This window comes from Ochotona princeps, chromosome 5, assembly GCF_030435755.1.
Source record: "Ochotona princeps isolate mOchPri1 chromosome 5, mOchPri1.hap1, whole genome shotgun sequence".
Lineage (NCBI taxonomy): Eukaryota > Metazoa > Chordata > Mammalia > Lagomorpha > Ochotonidae > Ochotona > Ochotona princeps.
Genome location: NC_080836.1, coordinates 101895288 through 101907414, shown reverse-complemented (window position 1 = coordinate 101907414; position 12127 = coordinate 101895288). Strand labels below are relative to the sequence as shown.

General features: G+C 55.6%; 1 protein-coding gene across 1 annotated transcript; it reads right to left on the bottom strand.

Moving 5' to 3' along the window:
* Positions 1-3971: 3971 nt before the first annotated feature.
* C5H2orf72 (chromosome 5 C2orf72 homolog) lies at positions 3972-11780 on the bottom strand. Its single transcript, XM_058664265.1, has 3 exons — positions 10963-11780; positions 8229-8339; positions 3972-4526 (listed from the first exon to the last, which is right to left on the bottom strand). Exons 1-3 carry the CDS (start codon positions 11552-11554, stop codon positions 4348-4350), a joined length of 882 nt encoding a protein of 293 aa, XP_058520248.1. The 5' UTR covers positions 11555-11780; the 3' UTR covers positions 3972-4347.
* Positions 11781-12127: the final 347 nt, after the last annotated feature.

Sequence of the window (12127 nt, the reverse complement as noted above, 5' to 3'; positions counted from 1 at the left end):
TGTGGTGTGTGTGGAGTGTGTATGGGGGAGTGTGGTGTGTGTGTGGATTGTGATGTGGGAGTTGTATGTGGTGTGTGTGGGAGTGTGTGTGGGGGAGTGTGGTGTGTGTAGGAGTGGTGGCATGTGTGGGAGTGTGACATGTGTGGGAGTGTGACATGTGTGGGAGTGTGGTGTGTGTGTGGAGTGTGGTGTGTGTGTGGGAGTGTGGTGTGTGTGTGGAGTGTGGTGTGGGAGGGTGGTGTGTGTGTGGATTGTGGTGTGGGAATCTGGTGTGTATGTGGGAGTGTGGTGTGAGAGTCTGGTGTGTGTGTGAGTGTGGTGTGTGTGTGTGGATTGTGGTGTAGGAGTTGTATGTGGTGTGTGTGGGGGGAGTGTGGTGTGTGTAGGAGTGTGGTGTGTATGTGGGAGTGTGGTGTGAGAGTCTGGTGTGTGTGGAGTGTGGTGTGTGTGTGTGGATTGTGGTGTGTGTGGGGGGAGTGTGGTGTGTATGTGGGAGTGTGGTGTGTGTGTGTGGATTGTGGTGTGTGGGGGGGAGTGTGTGTGTGTATGTGGGAGTGTGGTGTGAGTCTGGTGTGTGTGTGAGTGTGGTGTGTGTATGGGGGAGTGTGGTGCGTGTGTGTGTGGCGTGTGTGAGTGTAGTGTGGTGAGTGCAGTGTGTCTGGGACGTGAACAGCACACCCACAGGCACAGACACTGCCTCCTGAAGGCGCGCTGGCTGAGCTGCTTGGCTGCTCTGTCACGTGTGCTCCTTGCTTCCCACACGGCTGGAACACCCCCCCCCCGTTCCTGTTTCTCTTGCAACAGAAATTCTCTGATCCATCCATCATTCCCAGGGACAACACCACAGCTGGAATTGGTATGTGCCAACAGAGGCACAAACAGCTGGTGAATTCATGGCACGGACTAGGTACTCTGCCCCCTCATGATGCTGCCCAGCGCAGGGAAGCAGACCCTCCAGGAACCGACTGCCAGAGGGGGCAGAGTGGAGGGTGTCCGGGATGGCCAGCCAGCTCTGGGTAAGCTGAGGTCCACACTGGCATCTCCCGTGCATGTGCAGTGCTGTCCAAGGTGGGAGCCACCAGCCACGGTGTGCTGTCCGGAGCTTCGTGTGTGACCCCAGCCGTTGAGAAGCTGAATTTGCAGTTGTATTTCACTTCAAGTGATTCACATTTAGAACAAAATTCCCAGGTCAGTTGCAGGGAGAAAAGTTGGAGTGTATCTAGAACAATTCCAGGACGTGAAATTTTGACAACTGGCATAATGGTGTCTGGATGGGGATCATTGCGTGTGATGAAAGAGAGCCTGCAAACTGGGAGTGCGAAGCTCAAGGGATGCAGACTCGGCTCGCATGACAGTTCAAAGTCATTACAGAAGAGGTGATAGCTCAGATGAGGCGCCCCGAGAAATGCCGGGTGACACCACCGGCAGACAACATGGGCCGTTCCACGTCTGGCCCACTGTGTGCGCTCACTCGCTCTCTCTCTCTCACACGCCAGAGGGCATTGCAGTGCTTGGGTATAAACAGCCAGCTTCCTGCACTCACACAAACAGGGCAAAGTCCAGGTCCAGAGGTGCCGCTGGGCCTCCCCCGCCCACATCAGCACGTGGGTCCCTGCCAGGGCCAGAGGGGTCCCTGCCAGGGCCAGAGGGGTCCCAGGAGTCTGCACTCTTGGCCGCTTTGCAGGTGCCCCTGAAGCACTGGGATTGACAGTGAGGGGCTTCTCCGGGCAGTGGGTCTTGCAGAGGCATGTTTCGAAAGGACACGGAGACTCCCATACAACCGTTGCAGCTCCGGTTAATCATGTGCAGCTCCGGTTAATCATGTGCAGGCACACACACGTTACTGTGTGCTGAAAAGCAACTGTTACAGTCTTTAAATATTTGCTATGGGTGGGTGTGGGGTGCACCGGGCTGAGCCGCTTCCCGGGACACTTGTATCCGCAAGTGCTGCTTTGAGCTCCCGCTACTCGGCTTTTGCTCCAGCTTTCTGCTACTGCCCCTGGGAAAAAGCAGGCAACAGCTCCAATCCTTGGGCTGCTGCCAGCCATGTGGGAGACCCAGGTGGAGTTCCTGGATCCTGGCTTCAGCCCAGTCCAGACGTGGCTGTAGCAGCCATTTGGAGGAGTGAGCCAGCAGACAGATTTCCTCTTTGCCTGACTTTCTTTTAACTGAAATTCAAAGGAAAAAAAAGTGAAACAAAATGAGGGAGGAAATCTATTTTGTGTTTTGATAAGATACTAGTGAGGTACTGTGTGGTTTTATTAGATATAAAGAATTGGCCATTCAAGCCGGAAGTGGCAAGATCATTGCCATATTACAAGGATTAGTATGCAAGAGCTTAGCCTGTGGCCTGGCTAAAGGTCCTCTGATGGCTCCTGGGGACCACTGACCCGCCCTCCCTCAGGCCCACCCCGGGGTCATGTCCACAGCACCTGACTCTTCTACCAGAAAATTGCCATGAGACATCCTTCCAGGGAAGGAGCCTGTAGTGGCAGAGGGCCTCCCAGTCCTGCTGTCCCCCATGGTCAGGAGGCAGAACCCCAATCCAGCAGGCCGTGCCCATCAGCTGGACCCGGGAGACACCACAGACAATGAGAAACTCCCACGCACACTGTCTGTGCACCAAGACTGCTAACCCAATGCCCACCGGGGCCAGGGGCAGGCAGGGGTGCTGTGCCAGCGAGGAGCAGTGGGGAGGGCATGGATGAGAAAGCTGTGAGGGGTTCAGAGGGAAGCAGGCGTGAACTGCAGCAAGGTGCCCAGCCTCCATCTAGAACACTAGGCTGTTTTTGGTGCATTCTCCCAAATATTGGCAACAAATATAGAAGATTAAAAAAAAAAACCCTGTAACTCCTCGTAGACAAATTTCTAATAAAAGTCCAATGGAATACTATCCAGAAATTAACTGCAAAATGGAAAGATACAGCAACTTCAAAAAATACCAGTCTCTGTTTTGAAAGAAAATCAGTAGAACCCAGGCATCAGAATCACTTGGTGTCTGCTTGAGCAGGAGGAGGTCAGCTGGGCCTGTGTGTTGGTGACAGCTCTGCATTATGGAAACACCTGCTCCCGGCTCACCAATTCCGAAGATAACCTGGCTCTTCTTCCTCCCACCATCCCCAGGGTTGGGTCCCCAGTTATGAAGATGTCAAGGCACAGATTCCCTTCTAAACAGCCCAGAGTCCGTCAGCCAAGGGGGCACCCACATTCCATAATTTGGCACCATCTTAGAGAGAGCTGGAATAACTAAAGTTAGACACGCCTGTGGCACTAGGCAAAGAGTAGGCACCAATGTGTGTCTACTGAGAGCATCAACCATGCATGCATGAATGAATGCATCTCGCTATTTCGCTCAGATAGTGCCTCCCAGTAGAGAAAATCAGGAGCTGCCCCTGCCACCCCAAAGACTGGATGCTTCCGGGGTCAGCCCAGCAAGCCCAGGAGCTAATCCTCTGTGGATAAAGAGATGGCTTCCCTGGCTCCAGAGGAAGGATGGCCCAGACACAGAGATGAGGTACCAGCTGTGACCTTAGCTAAGACCTGAGACCCAGAGCTAGTGAGGGGCCCTAGCAGCCCATGCCCCTGGCTTTCCCTCTGTTGGGTACCACAGCGAGCTCCCAGCATTCTTAGCCTCAAAGAACTTAGACATAGCAAGTCAAGGTCAACCTGAGAAAGAGGGAGGTCCTATCTTCTCACAGGCATGAACAGCTGATTCTGTCCTGGCCCTGTTAACACACAGATGCTCTTGACGCTGGCCTGTCAGCCCCCATCGGGAAGGCTGGCCCTTTGTTCTAGGAGATTCTAACTGGAACTTGAAGGGAAAAGTAATCAGCTCACCCCGTTTCTCAAAGGTGTCACCACTGGCATTGTGCATGGACACCACTGTGTGCATTGTGGGATGTCTGCTAAACATCAGGCGTGCCCAGACACAGGGACACCCCCAGCATGCACTTCTCTAATGTGGAAAAGGATGCTGGCCCCGGGATGGAGCACTGGCGGCTCCCTCACACACTGGGAAACGGAAGCCCCAGAAGGAGTGACAATCTGGCCAGGGTCCCAGCCCAGATCCGAAGACTTGCAGCCCAGAGTCCCTGCCAGCTGCACTCTTGTGCACCAGCCCAGGGCACTGCAAACACACCCAGGGTGCCATAGCACAGCACAGCCCCGTGCACAGCCAGCTGTCTCGCTGGCCGAGAGAAATGGAGGCACAGACAGACACAGCCACCTCGTGATCACAAAGGAAGCGGACGCTAAGTGGGGAGTAGATTGTCCTCGGGTTGTTTTAGTTCCGCCGCTCACTGGGAATGTGGATGTGGCAGTCCCCGGCAGCAGGCGTCCATGTCGTAGTCAGCAGCTGGGGTCCACCCTGAGACGTGAGCTCCAGGAGAGGAAGCAGTCTGTGGCGGGCTCTGCAGGAATGTGCACGACTCCATCACAGGCCTTTGATCCACTTGCAAGGTCCTCACAGGCCCCGATGGGAGACACAGCTGTCAGGGCCAGCTCCTCCTCGCAGTCCCGGCTGTGATCTGGAACACAGCAGAAGGAATCACCAACTGGAACCGCAAGCTGAGGTGTCTGAGCTCAGAGTAAGCTGGTACTGAAGGGAGGAAGGTGGCCTCCCTAGACTCAACAGGCCAATCCTCCACCTTCAAGTGCCAGCATCCCATATGGGCGCCAGTTTGTGTCCTGTCCTGGCTACTCCATGTCCCATCCAGCTCCCTGCTTGTGGCCTGGAAAAGCAGTGGAGGATGGCCCAAAGCCTTGGGACCCTGCACCCACGTGGAAAACCTGGAAGAAGCTCCTGGCTCCTGGCTTCGGATCAGCTCAGCTCGGGCCGTTGTGGCCGTTTAAGAAGTATAGAGTAGATGGGAGATCTCTCTCTGTGGATCTGCCTTTCAAATAAAACTAAAAAAAAATCTTAAAATGTTTTTAATTAAAAATAAAATTTAAAAACAAAATACGTATTAAAACTTCAAAGATGTACATACCATCTAACCCAGCAATTCCACTTCGAGGATTTTATCCTAAGTAAATTATTGGGAGTAATTAGTGGAACTGCCACAGCCAGCTAAGAATGAAAGAGCCACAGAGCAGCATCAGTGCTGAGGATGGTCCAGCAGAGAGAAGCAGAGGGGTCCCTCAGGGGTTCCTCAGCTCCGAAGCCGAGGCCACTGCCGGGGCACAAAGGAACCCCGTGACTGCTTCTGCTATTCCCCTCTCTGCAGCGACAGCATCCTAACTGTCCCAGGCTGAGTGGACAGGAGTGCACGCGCACATACATACATGGGCGCTAAGAAGGAGGTCGCATATGATGCCCTGTGAGCACATACATACACACACACACACCCCAAGTGGGAGAAACCTGGGTCAGAGCCGAGGGTAGTGCCAATGAACGCCAACATCCTGCTGAGCTACTTACTGTACTATGGTTTTGCCAAGTGTTGCCATTGCGGAAACCAGGCAAGCTAACCACAGCTCGCCCTCTACTCTCACATCCGCGCGACAGTGTACAGTCACCTCAAGAATAAGCTAAAGATGCTGCTATATGCTTATTGCCAAGAAAAGGTGACTAGGGGGGAGAGCAGATTCCCAAGTGCCAGGACTAAGTGGATGGTTATATAATGTAATAGCCTATGTTTATGATATGATATACAAGTATATCATATAGTATATCTCCTATCATATCCGGGGTTTACGACATGCACTATAAATGCATACCCAGTTGACCCTTGTATCTGTAGGGGTTCTCAGGAACCCCGTCTCCATGGAAACCAAAATCCCCACATGCCGAAGTCCCCGATAGTGATCACTGCATCTCACCCCGCACATCCTTCCGCACACTTGACCTCTAACGGTAGATGTCACTGTTAGTTGTTCATGCTGGACTGGTTGGGAAATAAAGCCAAGAAAATGGCAGGCCGTGTTCGGTACACACGCAAACTTTCCTTCCCCCAAATCGCTTTGGCGCACAGTTGGCTGGAACCATAGATGTGGAGGGTTGACTGTATGTGGTCTGTAAACGCTATTTGCATTTTAATACACTCTCTTCTACATGGCATTGGCATGGAGACAATCTCCAGGTGCTAGTTTGTTCCCCAGAGGCTGGTTCAGGCTAGAACAGGGAGTCAGGAGTCCACTGCGGGTCTCCCAGAGGGCACAAGGCCCCATCTACTTGGTCTGTCCCCTGCCGCCTCTCAGGGCGCCTCAGCAGGAAGCTGACTCAGAAGCAGAGCTGGGATGGGACCCAGGCTCTCCGATGTGTGATGTGGAAGTTGCAAGGAGCACTTCAGCTGCCAGGCCAAATGCCTGCACCCCTTTTTGTGCTTAAGATATATTTTTAAAAAGATTTAATATGCTATTTGAAAGAAAAAGTTACAACAGAGAGAAAAGGAGAAGCAAAGAGAGAGAAAGAGAGAGGGTGGACAGATTTTCCACCTACTGGCTCACTCCCTGAATGGCCACAACCGCCAGAGCTAGGCTGGTCAGAAGCCACGAGCCTCTTCCGTGTCTCCCACGTGAGTACAAGGGCTCAAGCATTTGGGCCATCCTCCACTGCTCTTCCAGGGCATTAGCATGGAACTGGATTGGAAATGGAGCAGCTGGGACTTCAACCAGCACTCATGTGAAAAGTGGGTGCTGCAGACAGTAAGCTTACATGATAGAACATGGTATTGGCCCTATGCTTAAATATTGTTAAATACATGCAGCATATGCAGATTATATAGGTATCATACACATATGTATGAATTCACTAAAATATATACAGTGCAAGAAGAGCAAGAGAGGGAGACAGACAACTGGAATGGTTTATTCCAAAGCATTGCTTATAGTTACCCCTGAATGATGGCATTATGTGAATGATTTTTAGAACTTATTTCTGGGGTGTGTGTGTGTGTGTATGTATGTATGTTGAGGTACCAACTGGGAAAGGCACAATTATCCGACAGTGCCCGAGACCTGGCCCCTGGGAGGTGGGCACCGTGCCGAGTTGGCGGCCTCCCATGATGAAGGAAAGGACTCCTGCGAGCCCTTGCTCCTGTGACCACCTGCATTAAGGTGTCTCTCCAAGGTCATTGATGGCACAGCAAGTCTCCTGCTGCTGCTGCTGGGAGCAGCAGAGTGACTGCCAGGAGGAGCCCGTGCGAGGAAGGGCCTGGTGCTGCTGGCACGTCTGGGAGTGAGCCCAGTTGGCAGCCGGCGGGAAGTCAGGGTCCGCATGTGTAAATGCGTATTGTTGTGAGCCGCTAAGTCTGTGGTTCCTGATTACACAGCAACAGAGCGCTGACGTAATGACCGATGCTTGCTTCTACAAACAAGGGACTCAGTTTATTTTAAACCTCTGCCCTTTGCTTTACTTCCAGTGTCCTTTGGTGCTGGGGAGGAGGATGAGCTGATTAGTTATCCTTAGCATCTATGGGGCACTGGCTCCAGGACACCCTGTGGAGATCAAGACCATGCAGACAAAGGCCTCTCCTCCTGCACACGTCAAACCCTCCCTGGATTATCAGCAACCCCTAACATGACGTACCAGCCAGGGAATGATGGCAAGGCAGGTGTCTGTGCCTGTCTAGCGCAGATGTGGCCCGTGGCCCACGGCAGGTGTCCATTTCCCTAACAGCAGCCTCATTGCACCAAGGCCTGCCTTCTCCAGCATCTTCCGGCTCACCTCTGGGCATTGGCCTGATGAGTCCACCTTCTGCATGGCTCCTGAGTCCTCCCCTCTGTTGGGTCTGCCTTGCCCACAGTTCCCTGGGGACAGCTGCAGCCCCCCAACCCCTACCTGCAGCCAGGCCCCTCTCCCACTACATTGTGGTCTTTACTTAGAATCACCAGGGCCCTCCACTGCTGAAGGCCATCCAGGGCCCCGGTTCTCCTCTTCAGCCTTGGCTCCCATTTCCTCGGCCTGCCACCCCCCACTCCAAGGCCCTGGAGAACAGCACCCTTTGTGAGCCCTTGTACAGGGTTCCCCCTCTTCCAATTCTCCATTTACCATTTATGGAAATCCTGGCTCAAACGTCACTTGCTCCACCATATTCCTTAAAGAAGTCTTGGATTGCACCGAGCCTCGGGTGCCCCACCATACATGTAGCAAGCCCTGCATCATTCCTCCACCCACCTCCTCGGGTAGGCCGGCCCATGACAGGTGTCCCATGGGCATTGGTCCACTCTGTCCCTAATGTCCTGTGCGTGCACCCAGGCCTTGGGCTCCAGGAAGCCGAAGCACTCACCCTGGGCAGGGCCTCTGGAGGAGGTGGCATCTCGGTCCTTCCTCTGGCTCCAGGGACCCCAGGAGAAGCAGGCCAGTAACCCTGGCAGACCTGGTCTCTCCACAGCTCCTTCTGCAAGAAAGAACACATGGAGACAAATGGTCAGGCAGTTCGTGCTGCAGAAGATTCCAGTTTTCTGTACAGCACCACCAGAGCCTCAACGGCCTACTGTCCTAGTTTCAGCAGCCTGGTTATCTGACTTCATCCTCCCAAATACGCTCCTATGGAGGGGGCCGTGGTGGGAAACCATGGCAACAGAAGGGGCATGCGATTAATTACAAACACCTGGCACTCAGGAAGAGCCTCACAGGGCAAACCCTCTGCCTGATGTTTGGTTCTAACAGCGTCGTAATAACAATTCTCATTTCCTTATTAAGAGCCCAGGAGCCTCTCAGTTACCTGGAAATCACCCGAGAGCCACAACGATCTGGAATAAAGCCAACAGGAACCACATTCTTTAAAAAAGGATTTATCTGTTTACTTGAAAGGTGGAGTTACATAAAGCTTTTCCATCCATTCGTTCACTCTCCCAAATGTCCAGAATGGTCAGGGCTGAGTCATGCCAAGGCAAGGGGCCAGCACTTTCATCAGGGACTCCCAGGTGGGTGCAGGGACCCAAAGCACTTGGGCCATCTTCCACTGCTTTCCCAGGAGCATTAGCAGGGAGCTGGATTGGAAGTGGAGTAGTTGGGACTCGAACCCGCATCCCTAAGAGATGAACCCACTGTACCACATGCCAGCTCCTAGGAAATGCATTTATGCATTTAAAAAAATATTTATTTATTTTCATTGCAAGTCAGATATACAGTGAGGAGGAGAGACAGAGGAAGATCTTCCGTCCGATGATTCACTCCCCAAGCGACTGAAACAGCTGGAGCTGAGTCAATCCAAAGCCAGGAGCCAGGGACTTCCTCCAGTCTCCCACGCGGGGCCACTGGGATTAGAACCAGCACCCATATGGGATCCCAGCGCGAGCAAGGTGAGGACTTTAGCCACTAGGCTATTGCGCGGGGCCCATAAATTTCGTCTTAAAAAAAAAAAAGATAGGATGTGGTGCAGCACTAAGTCGCCCTGAGTGTGAAAGTGCGTGGGTTCGAGTCCAAGCTGCTGCTCTGCTTCCAACCCAGCTCCCTGGTAATGGTGCCATGGGAGGCACAAGTACACGGGCCCTGCCATCCCCTGGAAGACCAAGACTGGCTCCTGAGCTCCAGGCTTGGCATGAGCATTCAGACTGAACCAGCAAAACGAAGTGCTTTCTCTGTCAATTTCCCTTTCAAATAAAACAAACACATAAACGTAAAAACAAAAACATTTCTGGCAGTTCAAACACAGAAACGTCTTGTTTATAGTCGTTATTCTGAGCCTGTCCACTTTTACTCGCACTCAATACTAACAAAACTGGATCTTGAGTTCTCCGACCCAAAGTGGCTGGATGAGGCAGTACAAACAAGGTGGGAGGGCATTGCTGAAAGGCAAGCAACTTGGGAAAATAAAAATCGTCATTAAGCGGTGATGAAAGAGATCAGCAAACGTTTACAGGTCCACACGGCAGCTGGGAAAACCTGAGCCGCGTGGACCTCTTTGGCACCAGGGTCACGGTGCCCCCTCAGCCAGGAACTCCAAGGGCGCTGGGTTCTGACCACACCCCCATTCTCCCTCCCTCGGGAAGGCGTTCCTTGTGCAGCAGAGTTGAGAAGGGCACACGGAGCCGCCAGTAGCTCCGGCGCCCACAGCAAGTGCCACAGGCAGCCGGCCAAGCCCACACAAGGGGTGTGTGCCCAGGGGGAGGAAGTTTGAGGCAGATCCCGCAGCTAGGAGCAGGGCGGGGTGGAGGTGGGGTGCAAAGACCGCAATTGGCCGGCCACGCTGGCCTTGTGACATGTGTAAAGTCACAGGTACCACCAGGTCTTCCCGTTGTCCCCACACCCCCAAACACCCTCCCCCCATTTAGCTCCAGCATGACCAAGTTGGAAGCCGAGACTCAGTGACTTACACGCACAGGCTCGCTGTGCGTCACGCTTAGGCTGCGGGTGCAGGGCAAGCTGCGCCAGCCGGGTGGGGAGCGGGAAGCCAGGAGCGCTCCGGTTCCGTCTGACCACGCGATCCTTCACGTCCCTCTTTGAACTCCAGCAAGCTGCAGAGTTCCTGTGAAACCCGGTGTCTCAGGATAGAGGACAATTTGACCCTTCCGCCCAAGGTAGTAACAGTCACGGAGCTAGGAAACCCTCCTAGCCCTGGAGAGGGCGCGTGGAGGGCGGCACACCTGCGGGCAGCCTGGAAGCTACGCGGGGTTGGCTGTACAGCCGCGGTGCACGGCCAGGAGGCGCTGGAGAATGCTGCGTTCTCAAGCCTGGCACCCAGAGCCACGCCGCGCTGGGCACGCCCTCCGCGGCCCCCCGGACCCTCACAAAACTCGGCACCGCGGGGCTTTCCCACCTCCGAGGTCGTGCGCTTCTCTTAGCCACTTCCCGCCTTCCGCGACTCCCCTGGCTTCCCTAGACCCCGCGCTTCCCACCGCACTGTCGACCCCTCGCCCAGGGCAGGCTCCCTGCTCGCTGGTGGATCCCGGTGTGTCAGTTTACCTCGGTGTGCAACGAGGTGTGGGAGGGCAGCCTAAAGGGGTTCAGCTTGTGCGAGATGCTTTCCCCCTGCAACCTTTCCCTCGCGCGCTCCGCCGCTCGCCGCACAGCCTCACCTGGTCGCCCGGGTCCGGCGGCTTGCAGGGCTCTGCAGGCGGCTGCTTGCACGGCCAGGCTGGAGGCCGGGCGGCCCGGGCAGTAGGCAGCCACCTGCACCGGGCCCCCGGTCTGGCGGCCGAACACTGTGCGCAGCAGCGCCTCCAGCAGTCGCAGCCCCGGCGCCGCCGCGTCCTCGGGCCCGGCCTCGGCCACCAGCACGCCGACCAGCGCCGCGCCGGCCCGCCTCCGGCTGCGCACGTCCCGCAGCATCTCCCGCAGGCGGCGGCGGGGCTCCCGGGCGGCCAGCGACGACGAGCGGCACAGCACGAAGACGAGCTGCGAGCGGATGGCGCGCGCCGCCGCAGTAGCCCTTGGCGCCCAGCGCGCCGCCCCGGACCCCGCGCTCTCGGGCGCAGCCGGGGGGCAGCCGGCCTTGGCCGTGGCCGGCTCAGGGGGGAACACGGCCTGGGCGAAGTCCCGCAGCAGCGCGCGGCTCGGTTCGCGCTCCCACAGCTCGCCCACCAGCAGCACCTGCCCGCGGCCGCCCGCCGCCTCCACCAGCGCCTGGAAGGGCGGCTCGGCGGGCAGTGCTTCCAGCTCGCGCTCCATGCTCGTCCCGGCGCGGCCCAGCTCCCCTGCCCGCCTCTCGGCGCCTGGGCCGGCAGGACACGCCCCCCTCCCGGGGCCCGGGTGGCTGGACCCCCGGCCGGGTGGCCGAGCCGGTCGGGGGCGGGGTGGGAGGGAGGGGAGGGCACTGTCCTGATGGCTTCTTCCGCAGTCCCTGGGGCTGACACCGGGAAGCAGGGCCTCCTTCCTTCCTTCCTTTTTCAATCCTGCCAGCCTGCAAATGCTCGGCACCTGCTAGGCGAGGGCGCTGGGTGCCGTGTCCTGAGAGCACGTGCAGCCTCACGGGGGATTTATCCCCTGTCTTAAGTTACTGGTGCCAAGCAGGTGGAAATTAGTCTGATGACCGAACATCAGAGACACGATTAGATTGGATTAGGGTCTTAGTGTAGTACCCCTAAGGTTGAGGAGACGTGGATCAATGGGAACACATTCGCTCCTGATCTCTGGTGGTACTCTGCACACTTCTAGGTCGCCATTTGCTAGGAGGCCCCCTCCCTCATACTTGGAGCTTCCAGAGCCCTGAGCCAATACCTCTTTTTCGTGTACAGCAAGGCT